This window comes from Kryptolebias marmoratus, linkage group LG19 (genome assembly GCF_001649575.2).
Source record: "Kryptolebias marmoratus isolate JLee-2015 linkage group LG19, ASM164957v2, whole genome shotgun sequence".
Lineage (NCBI taxonomy): Eukaryota > Metazoa > Chordata > Actinopteri > Cyprinodontiformes > Rivulidae > Kryptolebias > Kryptolebias marmoratus.
In genome coordinates this window covers 8,527,659-8,548,976 of record NC_051448.1, presented here as the reverse complement: position 1 = coordinate 8,548,976, position 21,318 = coordinate 8,527,659, and the positions used below count along the sequence as shown (strand labels likewise).

Below are 21,318 nucleotides of genomic sequence, written 5' to 3'. Positions count from 1 at the left end.
TTGTCCCTATGTGTGAGTAACAGCATGAATGGTTGTATGTCTCGTTTGTCTCTATGTGGACCTGTGATGGACTTGCGACCTGTCCAGGGCGTCCCCCTCCTATCGCACAATGACGCCTGGAGACAGGCACCCCGTGACCCAGAAAGGAAAAAGGTAAAGAAAATGGATGGATATTTACTCCATTCTTTCCTGTGCACTAATTTGAAACATATGTGCCGTAATAACTTCAAACGTTGGATCAGATATCATTCAGAACATGTCTTATCAGTCTCAGTTTTCCTTCCCTGTGAGCAAAGAGGTTCCATTACATTTAAAAATCAGGAACACGTTGTGTGAGCTGTTGTGTAACTCATAATGGGAAGGATTCTTGAACTTTAGTGCTCCTTAAAAAGGTATTAGCGCACTCAAAACAAAGCTCTCATGGAAAAGCATTCCATCAAACAATCTGACAGATTTCAACTGAGAAGCTCTCTCTTATACCTTCTGTGTGTTCACCTAAATAACTTGGAAGTCTTTCTGAGCTCCACGTTATTTCCAGTTGCCAGCCCCCATATGACCTGCGAGTCAGTTTCTCAGAAACCCGATCCACCGCTTCCTACAGACCTCGCCGTCACATCCATCCATCATAATATTTCTTCACACGAGTCAAAGGAGAACACCCTTATTCACCCACTTAACCTCAACACACACACTCACTCCAGCAGTCTAAACCGTCGTAGCTTCAAAAAGAAGAGGCGCAGAGAGGGAAGCCCCGTTGGAAGTGTGTTTTCTTCATCAGCCTTAACCTTGAGAGCGTGATCGGAGGAGGTCTGGGTCAACAAACCTGAACCGCCTCAGGCTCACCTCCGACTAACTTTGGTTTCATCCCCCACAAAAAAGAACAACGCTCACTCCATTTTTATTACAGTGAACGTGAAACTACTACAAGATTTAGTGACAAATGATAAACAGGTTTTAACCTTTACAAACAAACAAAAAAACAGGTTCTCTTTATGTTAAGATCCAGGTCAAAGTGGATCGCTGCCGTCTTAAAACAACCCCAATCTCGAAAATTTATTAGCATCTCGTAAATCATAGTCGTGGGAATGTGTTTCAGTTGCTGTGAGCTTTTATGACCTCATTTGTATGACCATAAATACCCATATGTAGAATATGATAACACCAGATATATACAGTTAAATGCACTTGCAGTAAAAATTGTCTTATCTGAATAAGGACATAAAAAATATGCTGTAAATTTTGGATAGATAATATCAATAAAACTGCAAAACTTGCACACAGGTATATACACAGGTCAATAACAGTGTTGGTTTATGTAAAAAACTCAGTAGTATCCAAATAATGTTGACATTTTAACATACACAGCACAGCACAAATGAAATCTTTTATTTATTTAGTTTTCATTCATTCTTTAACTATATATTTGGACACGCATGTCCTGTGGCCTCTATCAGGAGGGGCTGCAGCACCCTCTGCAACCCTTCTTCCTGTGGTCTTGATGTCATATATGTAGATAAACCTTCACATGGCCATCGGTTTCGCTTTACATGGTTATCAAGATAAAATGTCCGTGGTTCTTTGCAGGTGCGAACGGCAGCAGCAGCAGCAGCAGCAGCTAGCTGTAGCGCTTTCAGTGTAGCCTCCGGTTCTTCCGCCAGGAATATTAATTTCTGACAGAATAATGTGAAACTGACAGCAGTGTACAGGAATATAAAATAGCATTTACATGAACCACTATGGCATTTTGGAGACTGAAGTTGTTTTAAGGCAGCAGTTATCAGTTGTCTCAGCCCCGTTCTAACTATGAGTTCATCAGTCTGGTCAGAGTAAAAGGTTTTCCATCTGGCTGTTTAATATTTATTATTATTTTATTTTTTACCTTTAAGGGTTTAAAGGTTAAGACTTAGGACTTTTAAGGCTTAAAAAATTCTCATAAATAAACCATCCTATTTGAGCTGGGTTTATTTTTTCAAAGGTCCTCATTGCAAAGTATGAAACCAAAAGTTATCCTGAGCAATATGGTGCAATCTGAATGAGTTTACATCAGTAGTTTTCCAAATATACTGATACACAATTCTAAAATGCTGGTCCACGCTGAATGTAAACGAAGCTCTTGGCCGAATGAACCAAAAACCACGTGGAGGCTTAAATCATATAATTGATCTGCTTCAGACTGGCTGTAGTCTGTGTAAACAAACATGGTTAGCAAGTTTAACGCTTGACCTACTTTCAGCCACTTTGTTTTTTTCATATAAAGGTAAACAAACACGTGGTCGTTGGCATCTAGTCACAGATTTTGCTTACAAATCTTTGATTCGAAGGCACACCGACCATCCATAGGAGAAAAAATATGATGCAGATTTTTTTTCTTGTGAGTGTCTTTAGCATATAAGAGTTTTTGAGGAGTTTGTGTACTTTCCCCCAAAAAACAACAAACAAAACTCTAGTTTATTGCCATAAAACTGGATCTCCTTACTTGCAAAATAAAACTTCTTGTTGGAAAATTGCAAAACAACAAAAAAAAGACCCACCTCTAACCCCCCGACCCCATCCCATACTTTATAGATAGCAGACAGATGGAACTAGGCTGTCGCTTCGCTATAGTTAGCCGCCCAATTAGTTCAAACACTAATTAGCTGTGAGAGCAGCAGAGGCATACCAGATTTCCCCGGTGTCCAAAACCCATTTCCCTGCCTGAATTGAGTAATAAGGAGTCCTGGTAGAGACAGCGGGACATATCCAAAAATGAAATAAAATTTAAAAAAACAAAACATGGCAGCTCTACAAAAACAAACCGTCAGAGTGAGGTTTTGTAGTGGAAAAAGTGAATCGCCATTCACTTTCCGTTCTTTGAGGTAGGCGCAAATAAATACGCAGAAACTCAAACTCCATCGCTTTCATCCAATTGCAGAAACTGGAACCTACAAGAAAAATGGAACCAACGGGATTGTAAACAAGACAAGAAAATAAAAAAAACAAGTGGTGATATTCTAAAAGGTTTGCCAGTGCTTTGGTTTTAGATTACTGGTCACAGACGACAACAAGCCACGTTCGTTAAACAATGAATATCAAATGCAGAATGAGTCACGCAGAGAAAAGCTCCTGCAGAAATGGACTGATGAGGTTCTGTGGAAGTCAAGACCAAAGTGGACAGGGGAGAGTGTGATTTGTGGAAATGTGGTATTAACTGAGAGCCAACACATACTCTGAGTGTGACATCTTCTGATTTTGCACGAGATCACACAAAATGTTATTTTCAAGGTTTGATCAAAATGTCTCATTTCTCAACCTAAAACTCTCTCAGTCTAAAACTTTGGCATGAAAGGTGGTGGGCGATATGCATTCCTTTAAGGAATGATAAACCATTAATATTTAGATGTTCTTCAAGGTAATCAAACTTTGCTGAGTTGTTTTTGAATAAAATGTGGTTTCACTTTTTGCTCGGCCTGATCTGAGAAGACCACATTCCTTGTCTGACGTTGTTAGAGCTGTTAGGAGTTCTCTGGAAACAAAGAATGATCTTTGATGAGAATGCTTAAGGTATGCGGCTGTTTATCTGCGAGCACATGTGTTAGAGGAGTACATTAAGCAAGCCCAGGAATGTGGAAGGGATATGAAACAATCAAAGCTCTGTTAGGAGAGTTTGGTTCTGGTGAGCGGCTCGGATCAGGTGCAGCAGGGACCCAACAATGGAAGTGCTCTGGGCTGCTGAACAGATCAATGTCAGATGTATCACTTATCAGGACCAGGCCCAAATGCTTCACTCAACGAACACTCTGGCCACATTAGACATTCATAATGGGCACGAGTCATCAGAGGGTCAGCTCGATTCATTCCGCCCTGCAATTCAGCCCCTGTCCTCCAAGGTTTTCGATTAGGATCGCCGCTCCTTACTCTGATTTCCTCTGACGCGGTCCACCAATCAGGTCACACAGCGAGACAGTCTGATGGATTGTCTTCATAGGCAAAAATCCAACCAGCGTAATGAACTCCACACCAGAATATTTAGATATTTGTGTGTGTGTGTGTGTGTGTGTGTTTTTTTTAACAAATTCCAAAAGTGCGCTCAATAAATCACACATTTTCCACAGTCTGGGTCTGTTCTGGAGGTAAATATTTAAAGTTTTCTGACTCAGACAACATTTTGTAAGAATCTGGTCACAGACCAATACACAGAAAGATTGTACTCCCCCTTCTCCCCCCTTCCCCCACACTTTTCTTCTCGCAGTAGTGAGTAACTTTTTTTTGTTTTGTTTTTTTGGCTTTAAATCAAAGCGGGGGAGTTCTGATTGAAACATTAGCTATTTGTGCGCTCGTACACCCCCTGGAGGGATGAGGTCAGGAAACCCACCCATTTACCAGAAGAAGGCAGTGTCTTAACAAAACTGATCCAGATATGGAAAATTTAGGTGAAAACAGGAATACGATGATGTAATCGAAATGAGCCTCAAGTCTTTCATGAAGGTGTTTAGCTGACCATCCCAAAGAAAAACACCCAGATATTTCTCTGAGCAACATTGTCTTTAAAATCACTGAGGGAAAAATTATATTTATCCACAAAACATTTCGCTTCTGTCTTCAACTTTTAAATAAATTGATAGGAAACACCTACAACAGTTGGTCCTTAAGCAAGATGTGTAAATGTTTGTGTGAATGTTAAACTAAGTTCTTCAGCAAATTTAAAGAGTCATTCAGCTCTCATCACTCATGCTGCATTTTCACAGAAAATGATATTTCTCTGGTTTAAGCTGCTTTAGAAAAGAAATGCACCTTTCTGGGCATCAGTTAATATTGAATATTGCTCATTTGTGATCAATCTGCCTCTCCAAACTGTCTGCAGCATCTAAGACTTCCCACATTTTCAAAAAAAAATCATTTTAACATCCGACAGCTTCAGCCACCTCGCATATGGAGTCTCACGCACATTATTCTGCAAGCTGACAATCCCATGCCCTCATCCCCATGAAATTTACCCTTGTCATCCACACGCCAATCCCTGTTATTTCACCCGTGACCATCGCAACAGAGAGACCCCATCAATAACTTTGTGTCTCAAGTATCAACCGCAATCCCACCCACGACACCAAACGGAGATCCATAAATCTTGGGCTCATGTACGTTTAGTAATGTCCAGAAATAGTCCTGTGGGTAAAGATACTGCAGCAAGTCCCTGGTCCCTCAAGAATCTAAAAGACTGAGCCAGAATGTAAGCCCCCTGTCTCATAATTCTCCCATTTTTTGTGACATCAGGCTTTTTATAGTTGTATTTTGAGTTTAAATCATGCAGGGCTCAGGAGGTTTCAGTGAATTTAGGGGACTGTTTTTACTTACATGACATACCGGATAACTCAGAGGCTTAGAGGGAAGAAATATGCATTAGTATACACCTAAAATGTAAACTCTCTACTGCTCTGACTTGATGAAGCTCCAGCCACCTTATCTTGAAAATCAAGTTTACTTTTCTCGTGAAGTTATAATTCATACCAGACTGAAAACATTTGATAATTTGATCTTATTGGTTACTATTTTGATAATCACTCATCTGGAAAACCAATCAGGTGTGATCATCATAACCCACACACACATTCCAGAGCATGTAAAGTGATACACATATTCAGTAGAATATGAAGCATGAAGGTATAGCTGAAAGGGTCAGTTAGTTGTTGCGAGTGTGTTTCTGTTAAACCCCTGAGACTGAATCCATTTTCTGAGGCCACAACAATGCTCCTTTTCTCCTCTGTGCCTCACGCTTGATTGGGCGCTCTGAATAAGACCCAGAGTGAAATAATCCATACCCCTGAACCCCCCGTGTAACGCTCACATACATGGAAGCACGCATGAATCCACATGTTGACACTTAACTAGTTACATGTGTTGAAGCTCATGAAGCGCACATACAGCCTCTTGTTGCCTTTGCAACTTTTGTCCTATCCAAATAAAGATAAACACCCTATTTAAATTCACGCAGACATGTAATAAAACACATGCATGTGGGAAAACCAGCAGGTTATGTGCTTTATTCAAACACCACAGGGTAAACAGCTACAAAACTAGAGGACAATGTGAAAATACAGGTATTAGAGTGCCCCCATGTGGAGACATTTAGGAATTACACAAAGATTAAGCCACCTAAAATGCAGAGGTGACTCTTAGAGGAGCCACTTTCAATGTAATTTCTAACACTAAACACAGTGCAATATTTAGTAGAGAGCTGAAAATATCTATAATCTACTCTAGAAAAGAAAGTAAAAGAACCTGTTGCCTGAAGTTAAACTCCAGACAAACTTTTAAAAAACGAACAAAAAAAGGTTGTTGCTAAGAACGATCATATCCTTGAGTGTACGCAATAATGACTTCAAACTACGTGAGTCAATCATAACTTAATTATCAAATTTACAAAGGCTAATTCAGTTTTAAACACATAAAACTATAGCTTCTGTCTGTCTGACTGTCACTTTTTACACCGATAAAGTTTTTTTCTGTTTATTTTCTCTGTCTATTGCTGATAAACAAAATTCAGTTTTCCCTCTGACAGTAAAGAGACTGGTTAGAATAAAGTGAAGAATATTTTGTAGTGAGTACAGTTGGAGTATAGTGAAGTACAGTGAAGTACAGTAAAGTACAGTGAAGTACAGTAAAGTACAGTGAAGTACAGTGAAGTACAGTAAAGTACAGTGAAGTACAGTAAAGTACAGTGAAGTACAGTGAAGTACAGTGAAGTACAGTGAAGTATAGTGAAGTACAGTGAGGTACAGTGAAGTACAGTGAGGTACAGTGAGGTACAGTGAAGTACAGTGAAGTACAGTGAGGTGAGTACAGCTGGTGTGGAGTGGGCAGAGCCTCTGAGCTGAGGGTTTGACTTTACACCCATCTTAGATCATTTTCAGCCTGAGTGTTGTAACATTCTGGATGCTCAACATAAACAACCACAGAAACAAGTAAGAGCCATTTGGCTTTGTTTTTATGTGTGTAAAAATATATCAGGTTCTATATTCCAGCTAGCTTACTGAACACAGTTATAGCTGCACAGATATGCACTCGCTCACACCACAGCAGTTTGTAATTTTAGCATTTTTGCCACATTACAGTTTTTGCACCACTAAGAAAGTTAACTGAAAAACTAGAGTTGCTCTTTGTCTTTATTTGTATTATTCAGCTTGACTTGTCTGTTCTGTCAGCCTGAACTTACATCATTTAAAAATAATCCAGATGTTTTATAAGTCGCTTTTTGTTTTGTTTTGCGTTTTATGACAAAAGGCTTTCTTAAAAACATGCATCAAATGCAAAACCGTGTATGATGGTCAATTTTTTTTTATCACAACACAGTAGCACCATATGTGACAGCTTTCTCTTTTTTTATTTTACAACACAGTTATTCCTCTTTCTTAATTTCTGCAAGGTTTGTTATTAGTGGCCCAAACTGTTTATTTACCAAATGAATCCTTCTGTCCTCTGATAGAATTAATTTCCTTAAGTCTGTTTTTATTTTATTTATTTATTTTATTTTTATTTGCACCATTCTCAGGGGTGGAAGAGTTTCCCCTTGACTCTGGCCTCCTCAGAGCAGTTGTCTCGTCTTGATAAGGCCGTTAGGGGCAGTGAGGTCATCATGCAGACGTCTTATCTTTGATGCCATTTAAAGGGCAGATGCTTCTGCTGGGCCTTTAACACACTTCAGGACACGTGGGTTGTAGTTATCGCTTCAGTGGCTTCCTCTCATTTCTTAGCTTCAGTTTTCAAATTTAAAATATTACAAAAACACAGTATTTACGCACTATGTGGCGCAACAAGTGAACAAAAAAGCATCTTTATGGAAAAGGTCCGATGCTGGACTGAAAATGAAAAAAATTGAAAATCAGAAAACATTTCAGAAACTTGTTAATCAAGATTAAAGTCCAGCATTTCTTGGAGGAATGCATGTCCCCCACTGCCTTTCATACCTAATTTATCCTATGCTGCCAAGGAATGGATCTAGACATTTACATTTACACACATTTTGTCCATCCTTGTAAATTATGTCATGCGTGATCTCACGGAGCATTGTGAGACGTCGCAGCTGTGTTAACACTCGGAGAACGTGTTGAGGATGACTTCCAGCTACTACCACAGCAAATTTTAACTCAATATTTGTATAAATTGACAGTTTTTGTCACACTCATGTCACACTTTCATTAGTTTCAGTAAAAATGGATCCTCCTTATTTGATTTATCTTTAATCAGTTTGAATGCCTGTAACCCCTTCCTGGCTGACAACAGTAAAGCTCACAGTAGAGGGCTATAGGTGAGTGTGTGTGTGTGTGTGAAGGCCGTCTCCTGGTGACTTCAGAAGGAGGAAGGTAATCTGTCGGACTGTCAGTGCAGTGAAGTGGTCAGAAGAGGGTACTGCTTGTGCAAACGGGATTACAGGACTTTGCATGTCAGCGAGAGGACACCACGGCACAAAAATACACAAACACCTAAGCACACGTCACACGCAAGTGCACAAGTGAAGGAGATTAGTCAGGAGGGCATTTTTTACCCCCTGCAAGGAGATTAAGCTCCTTATACCTGAGAGAAGCAGAGCTGAACAGTGCTACTTTAACTTTTTTCTTCCATAATCATTCAGCTTCTTGTATTATTCGCTGCAGCTAAATGATCCCTCTTTGCTTTCAGATATCTGTTAAAGTGAAGTCTAACTGAGGAGTCAGTTGGTTGGGAGATCTCACAGGAGGATGGATACAACGCCCAAGTCAGAGGCAGAGGATGGGACCCCGGTCCCCGACTACGAGAGCCCAGACAACGAGAGTTTCAAACCCACGGAGAGCTTGGACTCCTTGGAGCTGGAGGCCACGGCGGACCACCTGGAGCAGGTGATGAAGAGCATGGAGACGCTGCTGCTGGACGTGGAGCAGCTGAGGAGCAGCTGCAGCGAGCAGGCCAGCGAGCTGCTGCAGGTGGCGGCCGACCTGAAGCAGCAGCAGGAGGAGCTGAGGGAAAACTACGCCGAGCTCTCCCGGGAACTGCAGGACATGATGGAGTCGGTGGACAAGCTGCTCGGCACCAAGAGCGCCTTCGAGGCCAAGGAGAAGGAATCAGAGAAACTGAACCGGCTCCTCTGAGGGACCCAGACTTTGTTTTCAAAAAGGATGAAAAATGCTCTGTGGGGAGCTGGTTTAGATTCTGGGTGTGTGGGATAAACTTGTAAGGGATGGATGATATAGTTATTAATGTTTGTGTGTTTAAAATGGTATTTATTGTTTGTAGTGTGTGTTCTTTTTATGTCTAAGCTTGACATCCATGACAACCGAATTTGTAACATTGATGAATCTTTATCATTAAAATCAAGTTATCAAGAGTCATTTATATAATCTTAAAGATAAAAAAGCTATGGATAGTTTGTCTCTATCAAGTATTTTGTGTTAACAGTAAGACTGCAGTATTCACTCTTTTTCTGCTTGAATGGCAACTATGACTTGACAGAATTCTGCCTCCTGATTGTTGCTTTTTACTGATTCCTCCTGGTCCACATTTCGTTGCCTCCACACATTCAGACACGCTTCATTGTGGTCTCTCACTAAAATAAACCTACACAGCAATGTTTTTCTGCTAGCAGCTCTCTTTCTGTGACTTGCTGCCCTGTATTTAGTGGTTATGGGATGTGTAGAAGGGATAATCAGCGGTCAGTCTGTGAAAAAAAAAAAGGAAAACAATAATGATATGCCATGGGAGGCCTGGAGGCCTCTTTCAGATTAGATCTTCTTTTGTTTGACTGCTTTTTCACCACTTATTGATTACTGTTTTAACATCTGCAATCAGTATGTGTGCAACTATTAAATTCTGTGTACAAAAAATAAATTGATCTGCTTTTTTCTGCAGTTTTCAGTATAGTGAACACAAATAGTCATTTCAGCATTACAGCAAAAAGAAAGAAAGAGAGAAAGAACGCACACACACACATAAGTGTATGTATATATATATTTGTGTGTGTGTCTGTTTAATAATTTATTTAAAACTTATTCAAGAACAGCAATTTATATCTGTGTAAAAACAGAAAAACAATCTTTAACAACAACAACAACAAAAAGAAATCCCAAATCTGTATGCATGGTTGAAATTTGACACTTTATGGGCCGAGGTTTTGGCAGGCAGGCCAAATTAGAAGATAAAAAGCTGCGTGTTTGAGCCTTTTGTTCACCTTGTGGGTGCACGTTCTTCCCAGCTGCTGACCTGCCAGCTTAAAGACGGTAAGACTACAAAGGGATTTCATCTGCTTGCACATTTTAATTTCTCTTTCGCATATTTACAGCATCCATTTAACATTACAAAAGATAAAATCAGAGCGCAAATTATGACTTGACCTGATACAGATTGATGTGTTGAAGGACCAGTTTGAGCAACTTGTCTTAAATTTAAGCCCTTTGCTTTGAAAGTCGTATTATTTAGTTGGTGTCTTCAGCAGCTTTAAGTGAACATGAACATCCTGTATGTCCTGGGCACCCTACAACTGGCTATTCCTGCATTTACAGTGAGTCTTTTTTTTAGCATTCTTCATGTGATACTAATTGCATGTTTGCGTCTGTATTAAATTACTTGCTACAGATGTGAAATTCAAAATATAAAGCTATTTTGCACCGGAAAGAAAAAAAATCTTTTCTCTGTTGTAATTTAGAGACAGGACTTAAACAGAAAAGGACTACATGTGTATCTAGTTTCTGTCGGTCCATAAAAGTGCATATCTTTTCTGTACTCTTGTTACTTTTTTCTTTTTTTTTTTGGTGTAGCAACTGCAATTGTTTTACCTTTTTTTTTTTTTTTTAGAAAAGTGCAAACAGCAAGACACATTTACAGAGTTTGCCATCTTAGAAAAAAAAAGAATAAATAAAGATCAAAATAAATATATGCATTTCCACACATCAAAATGACTCTGTAAATCTGCAGAAAAGGTTTTCATTTATACACAGTTATATGCATTTATGCACACATTATGCAACTTAAAGGAGGTTGGTTTGTGGCTGAAAGTCTCAGCTTCTATTTTAGAGGCTCGTTCTGCTCTTACTGGGTGTTAGTGGTTTGCGGCAGCCATGATTGGGGTGCGTGAGAGTACTGTGTGTGCCACAGGCAAGAAAAATGCTGCGTTTTTAGTTTTCTTTATTTCTTTATTTTATTCCATTTTTTCCCCTAGGTCACACAGCCAGTCCATGACTACTGGGGAGAGTTTGGGGCTTATGGTCCCTGCAGCCGAACCTGTGGCACCGGAGTGGCAATGAGAACCAGGAAGTGTATTACTTCAAGGTACGACAAAAAAATATCAGAATTATGAAAAATATTTGCAATATATATTAATAATTCTTATTATAGATTATTAGAATTATCATATATTGCTCAATATAGCACAATGACTTCTTTAAATTTTGTATTTATTATATTTATACCTTATTCACCACCTTCTTTTATGCTCATATTTTGAAAAAAAATATTTTTAGATATCATACATGGTATGGTTAATAAATTTTTAATGTTGTTTGTCCTGCAGGACAGATGGAGGACACAACTGTGTGGGATCCTCCAAGTCCTTCCGCACGTGTAATACACAAGTAATTATACTGAATCCTTTGAAAAAATCGTTTGCACACAACTATAACATGCCATAACTTCTACATACAGGACTCCATATTATCTGTCATGACAGGTTTGTCCAGTCGGATCAAGAGATTTTAGGGAGGAGCAGTGTTCAGAGTTTGACAGAGTGGACTTTCAAGGGAAACGTCACACATGGGTGCCTTATTACGGAGGTCCGTATACTGACTTTTTAAATACATTACCTAAATATTTAAAAAAACAAAACTCTTAGATAAAGGTGTCTGCTTTTTTTTTTTAAACCTGTCTGATACAACGAGTATTAAGATTTGATAAGTTTCAACTGGATAAAAGTTTAATTTACTTAATAAACACAAAAAGAGAAACATTTGTGGAGTTTGTCCCTTCCTTCCATCTTTTCCATCTGCTGTTTCAAAGATAACCAATTTCCAGAATTAACTGCTGAAAACATTTGATCAGGTATTTGATTCATGTTCCTTTAACCTCCCAGCATCCAATCCATGTGAGCTGAACTGTGTACCAAGGGGACAAAACTTCTTTTACCGGCACCGGCCTTCAGTGGCTGATGGGACTCCATGTTACGTGGGACAGACGGACATCTGTGTGGATGGCATCTGCAGGGTGAGACTGCGAGCTGAGCTTTGAACTCTAAGATTATAGAAGTTAATTTTTTTAATGAAATCAATTAATGGGCTTGCATTCCATATTTGATTTCTCCCCAGTTATTGGTCCATGAAGACTTTTTTGGCTTAGATAACGACACAGATTCTGAACACTTCACTGCTCCTGTTGCTCCTCACCCAAGAGAGACGCTCACATACACCTACAGGATTGGTGTCTATGGCGAGTGCTCTGCCACCTGCGGCAGTGGGATGCAGTATCGCAGCGTGGAGTGTTTGGTTCAAGACCCATTGAGTCCCCGGGTGGTGGATGAGTCTTACTGCATCACCCAGCGCCTGCAGAGGCCACCGAGCCAGCAGGCCTGCAACATGCACCCATGTGCTGCCGCAGAGTACAGTGTCTCCAGCTACAGTGTGGTGTGTATCCTGCGACAAGGAGCCTTTATATTTTAAGTATTATACAGATTTGTTTGCTAGCCTATCACAACTGTAATAGAATATGTTGTGTGTGAACGTCAGTGCTCAGTAACCTGTGGAGAAGGGCAGCAGACGAGAGAGGTGATCTGTATGGGTCCAAGAGGAGAACATCTGCATGACCACGCCTGCACAGGACTGACAAAACCTCCTTCTGTCCGGACCTGCCGCAAACCTGCCTGTCACACACACATAACCTGGCATGTGACAGATTTTGGACTTGTAAGTCAGGAGAAAAAAAAAAGCTTTTTTGACTCCAGAAAAGGCTGCAGAATTTTCACATTGTTTCCGTATCGTGTCTCCACAGTGCACTAGAAGCTGTGGTGGGGGTGTGAGAGAGAGAAAAGTCGGCTGCTTTGATACAGATTTGAACCCCTACCCAGAGGATCGATGTGGATCAGACAGCAGACCCTTATCTGTGGAAACATGCAATTCACAGCCCTGTCACAGAGCGCAGAGTGAGCCAAATATGAACCTGTGACAAACATAGTTTAGGTGTAATTTTTTGCACCGTTTTGATATTAAAGACATTATTTATCTGCAGTGGTTCCAAGTGTCCAGGAGCCAGGGGTGGATAGAAGCACCATGATAGGATTTTTGCCTCATGAGCCAAGAGAAGAAACAGGTAGAGTATGTAGAGAAAGATAAGAGTATTTTGTAAAAATCTATTCTTTCTTCTTGTATTCTTGTTTGCAACCTTGAGCATAAATTATTGGGATAAATAAAACATGTACAATGTGAAAAAATAATGTTTACCCAGTTAGTTTTGTACAGTTAAAGTTATTTTTGAATAAATCTATATTCAAGAAATAAAAAAAATACACAGACACTATTGTATGTGGTAGTTGCTAAAGCGCTGTACTTTTGTTCTTCTTTTTTACTTTACTCACAAAAGGTTTGTTGCCTTGGCTTCTTAAACATGTTTAGACAAAAATAAAGTCACAAAATATTTTCTTATTGGTTGTTATCACCCACTGCCTCAAGGTGAAGGCAGACAATAATGGTTTTGCTAATGTCTGTGTGTGCACTCGTTCGTGTTTCTGTCGTTTACTAAAACATCTTATGAACAACTGGACAAACTGTAATGAAATTTGCAGAAAGTAATCATTGAAGCCAACCCAAATCAAGATGTCTGCCACAGCAAACTCATTGTACAAACACAAAAATAGCTATAATTCAGTCATTTGTATAGAAATTAGGCTAAAATTTGGTGTGCTAATAGCTGAGAATCATTCACAACATATTCTGAATGTGGCATTTCCCAATATTGCACAAGGTTTCACATAATGTTATTTTGAAGGTTTGACCAAAACCCCCTCTGTCATTTCTCAGCATAATATAATCTTAGTCTAAAACTCTAGCTCGAAAGGCCGTGAGCAAAATGCATTTCTTTAAGAAATGCTAGGCCTTTAATCTTACTTTAGTTTTGTTGACAGAAACTTTTTTTTTTCAAGATTACTCCCAATACCATCACTTCTTTTTGTTGTTTAATGAAGTATTGAGTATTTGATTACAGCATTTGAAGAAGTTTATAGCATTCACAGAAATGGTGAGTTTGATTCCACGTTGGATGACTTTTAGCTTCAAGGCCAGACACATACAGTGAGCATGGCCCCTACCCTCCCGTGATGGGCCCTCAGTGTGCACACTCTTTATACGGCTGCTGTCCTGATGGTCATTCTGCTGCATCTGGACCCAGGAACCAGGGCTGCTCAGCAGACAACTGTGTTCGCAGCAGGTAAACTGTTCCAATGAACTGTCATAAAGTAAACTAAGGAACACCTTTTGGCTTAATAAACTGTTTCCTATTTTGTCTCTCCTTCTCAGATATGGCTGCTGCTTGGATGGAGTAACACCAGCTCAAGGATTTGGAAGGACTGGATGTCCTGCCTTCCAAACACCTGGAGTAGGAATCCCTTTTGCCTTGTTGGTTTATGCTTTTAAAATATGTTTTCTTGCCCGATTCAAGGCAAAGTTACAACACATGTTTAATTTAAGACATTTTTCCAGAAAGAGAAAGTCTCAGACAACGTTCACACACTTACTTCATATCTTTTTAGGTTTCGACTGACAGACAGGTAACGGCTGTAGATCTGGACACATACATCTACGGGTCTGGCGTTTATGGCGAGTGCTCTGCCACCTGCGGCAGTGGGATGCAGTATCGCAGTGTGGCGTGTTTGGTTCAAGACCCATTGAGTCCCCGGGTGGTGGATGAGTCTTACTGCATCGACCAGCGCCTGCAGAGGCCACCGAGTCAGCAGGCCTGCAACATGCACCCATGTGTTGCTGCAGAGTACAGTGTCTCCAGCTACAGTGTGGTGTGTATCTTACAAAAGTAAACCTTTATATTTTAAGTATTATAGAGATTGGATACTTAATGGGAAGAAGGTCTATTATCCTTGTCTTCCCAGTCTTAGCAAACTTTATTTAGTGGCAGTGAAATGATTGAAGATCAGATTATATTCTTGTGTGTGAACGTCAGTGCTCAGTAACCTGTGGGGAAGGGCAGCAGACGAGAGAGGTGATCTGTATGGGTCCAAGAGGAGAACATCTGCATGACCACGCCTGCGCAGGACTGACAAAACCTCCTTCTGTCCGGACCTGCCACAAACCTGCCTGTCACACACACATAACCTGGCATGTGACAGATTTTGGACTTGTAAGTCAGGAGAAAAAAAAGCTTTTTGACTCCAAAAAAAGGCTTTTCCAGCTGCAGCATTTTCACATTACTACCCTATCATGTCTCCACAGTGCACTAGAAGCTGTGGTGGTGGTGTGAGAGAGAGGAAAGTCGTCTGCTTTGACACAGATTTGAACCCCTACCCTGAGGATCGATGTGGATCAGACAGCAGACCCTTATCTGTAGAGTCGTGCAACTCGCAGCCTTGCCCAGAAGTGCAAAGTGAGGAGAACATTAGCTGGAAAAATCTTCTGTTTAGTTTTGTTTGTGCTCTTTTTTCATTTTGTTTTCTTTTTTCCAGTGGTTCCAAGTGTTCAAGACTTAGGGGCAACAGGAAGTACCATGAGATTTGCACCTCATGTTCCAGGAGACCCTTCCCGTACGCAAAATTTTTCTAAAATTTTTTTTCCATGCAATTGTATTCAAGGTATATATGGGAATAGTAAAAGATGTACATAAATGTGTGGGACATTTAAAAAAATGTGAGATAGAGGGTGAATGGTTGTTTGTCTCTATGTGTCCCTGTGATGGACTTGTGACCTGTCCAGGGTGTCCCCTGCCTCTCTCACAGAGTCTGCTGGAGATAGGCACCAGCTCCCCACAACCTGGAAAGGACAAATAAATGGATAGATGGACTATAATGAAACAATCTACCCATATATTCATTAACCATGTGATGAAGCTATATACGTAGTCAACAGTACTTTGAAGAGTATTTAATAGAAGCAGTAACAGAAACTTTGACTTCATATTTGCTTGCTTTAGCCTCAAGGCCATACACGCACAGTGAGCATCGTCCCTACCCTCCTGTGACGGGACCTCATTGTGCTCAGTCATTTTACGGCTGCTGTCCTGATGGTCATACCTCCGCAACCGGACCCAGGAACCAGGGCTGCCCATCAGATGACTGTGCTTACAGCAGGTAACACGATGCATGCATCCTATATTTGCAACCAATAAGCAGGACGATGATTTCTAAAACAAACTAAACTAAAAAAAATAAAATAAAAAATGTTCCTAGGTATGGCTGTTGTTTGGATGGAGTCACACCAGCTCAAGGAGTTGGAAGGGCTGGATGTCCTGAGTATCAGACACCTGAAGTAGGAAGCAAACTTTTCACATCAAAATCTTCAAAGCAGACATTTATCTGATTTACAAGACCAAATTAACTACGCACGACTGTGTTTCTTAGCTCTTCAAACAATCATAGAAAGAAAATATAATTTCTGAGTAGGATTAGGGCTATTGAAATATGGAATGTTGTACAAACTGCATAATGTTTTGTGATCAGTCTGGTAATTTGTTGAAAATTTTAAACATTTTTAAGGGAGATAAATGTAGAAATGGTAGCTTTCTGTCAGTCACATATATCCTAAAAATGACAATTTTGGTTTACTAGCTCTTTCTTCTTTACAAAACAGCATCAGCCATTGCAACCTGTTGATTCACCCGCTGCCAACGCGTGCTTCCTGCCTCGTGACGAGGGTCCTTGTGAGACGTGGGTTGTGCGGTTCAGCTATGACAATGGCACTGGCAAATGCAAGGAGTTCTGGTACGGAGGCTGCCATGGCAATACCAATAACTTTATCTCCATGGAGGCATGCCAGAGAGAGTGTGGTGGTGGCAGGGGGAGGGAGCCTGCAGCGGTGAGGGTGACCCCAAGGAGAGGGTCACTTGGTAGCATTGCAAGAGCACGAGCTCACGACTCTCGTCTTCAGTTCGTAGGGTAGCCGACACGCCCTCTCCATGATCCGAATCACACAATACTTGCACACAAATCTATAGACAGATGGCTTGATCTTAGAAAACCTTCATTCTATCATGATTATTGACATTATGACAACGATAATTGACAATGACAATTCAGTTCTTGACCTTTATTTTTTTTTTACAAAAAAATTTGTAAGACCTGACATCTGGTGCACCTATATTTTCCCCAAATCTCATTATGAATGGACCAAACCACAATGTTTTTTTACTCCATTTTTTCTTAGTCTTAACAAATTTATTATTAATATTTTCTTCATATTCAGCTGTAATACTGCTTTATTGGTTGAGAATGAAATAAAACATTGTCTGTGTAATTACTGTAGGTAAATCATAAAAACTGTTAATAAAGTATCATTTATCAATTCCTCGCGACTTTGGTTTTGTGATTCGTCTGTCTTTGCTCTTGTGGTGTTTTTAGTGACATTTATGCATTTTATTTGACCTTTGCATGAAGGGAAATGATAAGATATGATCTGAATTAGTTTTAAAAATGGTTTTGTGCAAGAGATTACCATTGAGTTACTCATCTTCATCTGCTTCAACCTAAAGCTCTGCCATGATATTTCAGAAACAGGTATTGCACTAAGTCCTCTACACTTTATCAAAATGTAAACAACATAATGTTTTTAAAACTAAAAAGGTTTAAGAAAATAATAACTTGGCTGTAAATTATGTTTTATGGATTAGACAACAATAAAATGAGCCACAATTTTATATTAAACACTAAATAGCTATCAACACACTTCTTGTTTTGAATGTAATACTTTTACTGCAGAAGTTTTACTATGTTTGTTTGCTTCTATATGTGTGTGTGCGTGTGTGTGTGTGTGTTCATAAAGTTCATAAAGTAATAAGAACATAGAGGAAACAGAAAATTTCTTCAAAACAAGACTTTTACTTTGAATTAAAGTTTTTATTTTGAAAAACTGCTCAATTCACAACCGGAAACTGTTTTACCTCACTTCCCTTGAATATTTTTTCTAGAACCCCTGAATTGCACGGTACATTGAGTCGCGAATAAGACTTGATTTCCTCTCCGTTTTGCATCTGTTTACAACCGAGAGGGCGTAAAGACAGCACAAATATGGTAAGTGTGTTTTGTTTGAAGTTCTAAAAGGTAAGAATTATTAGTAATTCCTTTTTAACCCAGGTCAGTCTCTTGAGGCTAAGCTAACAAGCTAGCTGCGAGACTACCGTTTAGTAGCCTAGTTTTCCGTTGCAATATTCATTTAGTGTTTAAATTAACGTTATTATAAATCCTCTTTTTCGCTAAAATATTTATTCAGATTAAGCAGCGTTAGGCGGGATTTTACAGTATAATACAAGTTAGCAGTGACCGTAGTTCAAGCATTTTTTTTTCGTTAAAATGAAGTCATTTTCTCGTATAGAATGACACTGAACGTTCTGCAGTGTTTCCGTTTGTAAGGAAGAGCATCAGAAACGTAGCATTTTGCTCAATTTTTTTGTGTGAAGCGTAGAAAAATGCATTATTTTAAATATTAACAATTTGTATTTCACAGTCGCACACGATTTTGCTTGTCCAACCAACCAAGAGACCAGAGGGCCGCACATACGCCGACTACGAGTCAGTGAATGAATGCATGGAAGGTATGTGTTTAAAACTTAATAATCAGAAAATCTTTTTTTTTTTTGTCATTAATGTTGTAACAATTTGAAGTTTCAGTCAATGTTATTAATTATCAGAACGTACCGTGTTATTTGGTCGTAGTTTTAAAAGGAAATTGTACTTTTTATGTCAGGGGTTCCAGTGAAATAAAATTACATGCATGAGTAAATTGTAAAGCTTTATTGTTTACAGTAAAGAACCGTCTGATGCAAAAATGAAACTGTAAAATATCAGAATTAAACTAAACTAACTTGTTTTTTTTTTAATTGGAGATACAAACAGAAAATTCTAAATTTTTGAAAGAAATACAGTGGCTAATGGTTTGTTCTTCTTTGTTCAGTTGCATTTGTTGAGTCTACAAAGGTATGCCAAGGATCTATCTAATGGTATTAAAATATGTTGAGTTTGATGAGGTTATAAAAATCAGGTGGCCTTGCTGCTTTATTTCAAATGATCCAAACCACTTTCCACTTGCCACAATATGATTCAGGTGTTTTGGGGCTAAACCGTTTTAATGGCTCTTTGAGGTAATAGGAAATCCTGAGCTCCTCCCAAAGGACAAGATACCTTCAAGGGCCTTTTCTCTAATTTCACACCATTAATTAAAAGCTGATAAGATGTAACAACCAGCCTGCAGGTGGTAGACAAGTTAAAATCATGTTTTCTTTATTTTAGATTCAAACTGAGTCTAAATATTACTCCATAACTTTGTGTTGTGTTTTTTTTTTTGTTTAGAATCTCATTGACCAACATTGAGCTCTCTGACTAATATTTACTGATGTTTACAAGTTTTTGTTTATTCAACCAGCCAACTCTCACTAACACTGTGTGAATTGATCCTGGTACAGTTGCTTTATTTTGACCACTTGGAGTGTTTCAAACAAACAAGTGCACCACAGAGGGTTCCGCTCAGGCTAGGAGCTACAGTTGGCCACAGTTTATTCGGTGCAGATAAACACAGGAGGGGTAACGATCTCTAATATAGGATCTTTGAAAAAGTTTCTGTGGTTTAAAAGCACCTTACTGGTTGGTAAGAAAACATGAAATAATAAATGTGAAATGTAAAGGCTCACATCTCCCAGTCTTTAAGGAACATAATGCACATGTGCAGCATGTATTCATAGATCAGCTGCCTGTCAGAAGGTGAAGAAACCTTGTCTAACTTAACTATCTAAGTGCTATTAATGTCTTATCTCTGAACATTGTTAGATTACTGACATTAAGACTTCTTCTAAATTGCACTGTTGTGCCTTCAGTCAGCCCATCTTGCACCTCTCTTTCAGGTGTTTGCAAAATGTATGAAGAGCATCTGAAGAGGATGAATCCAAACAGTCCATCCATTACATACGACATCAGTCAGTTGTTTGACTTCATTGACGACTTGGCAGATCTAAGCTGTCTCGTGTAAGTAAAGATTTAAGGTTAAAATCAGCCATGGTTTTAGTTTGTTGATAACCTTCTCTAATTTTTTTTGTTGTTGTTGTTTACTTTGAATGCAGGTACAGAGCCGATACTCAAACATACCAACCGTACAACAAAGACTGGATTAAGGAAAAGATATACGTCCTGCTGCGGCGTCAGGCTCAACAAGCGGCAAAATAAAGGCATCTTTGACATGTTGTCCTGCTACACACACTTGAAGAGTTAACGGTCCTCTGCAAAAGCAGAGCCTAAAAGATCTGTGTAAAAGGACAACATCGTCAGACTGAAAAGAGAGGGGTTTCATTTTTAATACACACATGTCGTCTACACATCGGTGAAAGAGTAGGTTTGGAAAAATGGGGTGACCATAGAAATTTGCGGGTTTATATTGAAGATGCATTATGCTTGTCAGCATTTTCTCATTCTCATACACAATTTTCTAATTTGTTACACTATTATGAGACGGACGAATTTATCGATACAAGGAGATGCATGTCTGTGAAACATTTTCCAGTTTGGTTTAAGGAAAAATAACCTTTTTTTTTTTTTCTTCTTCTTCTTTTGTATTGAATATGTTGTGGGTTTTGATTGCAGCAAATTTACTTTTAGAATTAGAGCAAAGTGGAGATTTATGCTAACATCCAGAAGGTAAAAATGTCCACATTTCATTTGTTTTTGCCATATACCTGCTGTTAGAGTAGTTTTTTTGGGGGTAAAATATCTTTTATGTAATGTCCAATTTTTAACTCCTGTTTGTTGTCTTTGAGTTAAACAAAATAAACTTTTTTTTCCTGACTGAAGTCCACTCTTGAATATAGAATTATTACAACAAATTATACTCTTTTTGTTGTTTGTTTTTAATTTTGCAGGATTGTTTAATGGTAAAAAAAGTAATATGGTGTAAGTGAAAGATGAGCAAAAGTGTTCATTTAGTTAGTGTGGCTCAAAAGTCAGTCATGATTTCTCCCTATTACCCGACGTAATTTTCAACTGTTTTTTAAATGTTTTGGAGTTACTTTTCGGTAAAAACTAATATATTTTAAAGAAATTTAAGACATTGATGCTAGAGCGCGTGCTCATCACTGGCGTCTCTTTTGTGTGTTACTGTCTCTTTAAATGTGGCGGGCTGCCCTGTTGTTGCCGTG

The 21,318-nt window shown here is 39.1% G+C and overlaps 2 protein-coding genes across 4 annotated transcripts; both read left to right on the top strand.

Annotated features, from left to right (window-relative positions):
- The first annotated feature begins 6,819 nt into the window (after nt 1–6,819).
- Nucleotides 6,820–17,496, top strand: paplnb (papilin b, proteoglycan-like sulfated glycoprotein). Of its 3 annotated transcripts, none has more exons than XM_037981730.1 (20): nt 6,820–6,938; nt 8,653–10,223; nt 10,439–10,504; nt 11,162–11,271; nt 11,513–11,573; nt 11,669–11,771; nt 12,068–12,198; nt 12,300–12,614; nt 12,717–12,893; nt 12,979–13,129; nt 13,216–13,296; nt 14,253–14,409; nt 14,499–14,577; nt 14,732–14,992; nt 15,157–15,333; nt 15,426–15,576; nt 15,656–15,733; nt 16,120–16,276; nt 16,376–16,454; nt 16,776–17,496. In XM_037981730.1, the coding sequence occupies exons 3-20, from the start codon at nt 10,451–10,453 to the stop codon at nt 17,082–17,084; spliced, it is 2,631 nt and encodes an 876-aa protein (XP_037837658.1). In that variant the 5' UTR covers nt 6,820–6,938; nt 8,653–10,223; nt 10,439–10,450; the 3' UTR covers nt 17,085–17,496. The 3 variants fall into 3 exon arrangements, with proteins under 3 accessions (XP_037837658.1, XP_017267339.1, XP_037837657.1); XM_017411850.3 differs by having other exon boundaries at nt 10,436–10,504; XM_037981729.1 differs by having other exon boundaries at nt 10,410–10,504.
- Nucleotides 17,497–18,063: 567 nt separating this feature from the next.
- Nucleotides 18,064–20,973, top strand: erh (ERH mRNA splicing and mitosis factor). Its single transcript, XM_017411787.3, has 4 exons — nt 18,064–18,211; nt 18,645–18,732; nt 20,035–20,155; nt 20,251–20,973. The coding sequence occupies exons 1-4, from the start codon at nt 18,209–18,211 to the stop codon at nt 20,351–20,353; spliced, it is 315 nt and encodes a 104-aa protein (XP_017267276.1). The 5' UTR covers nt 18,064–18,208; the 3' UTR covers nt 20,354–20,973.
- The last annotated feature ends 345 nt before the right edge of the window (nt 20,974–21,318 follow it).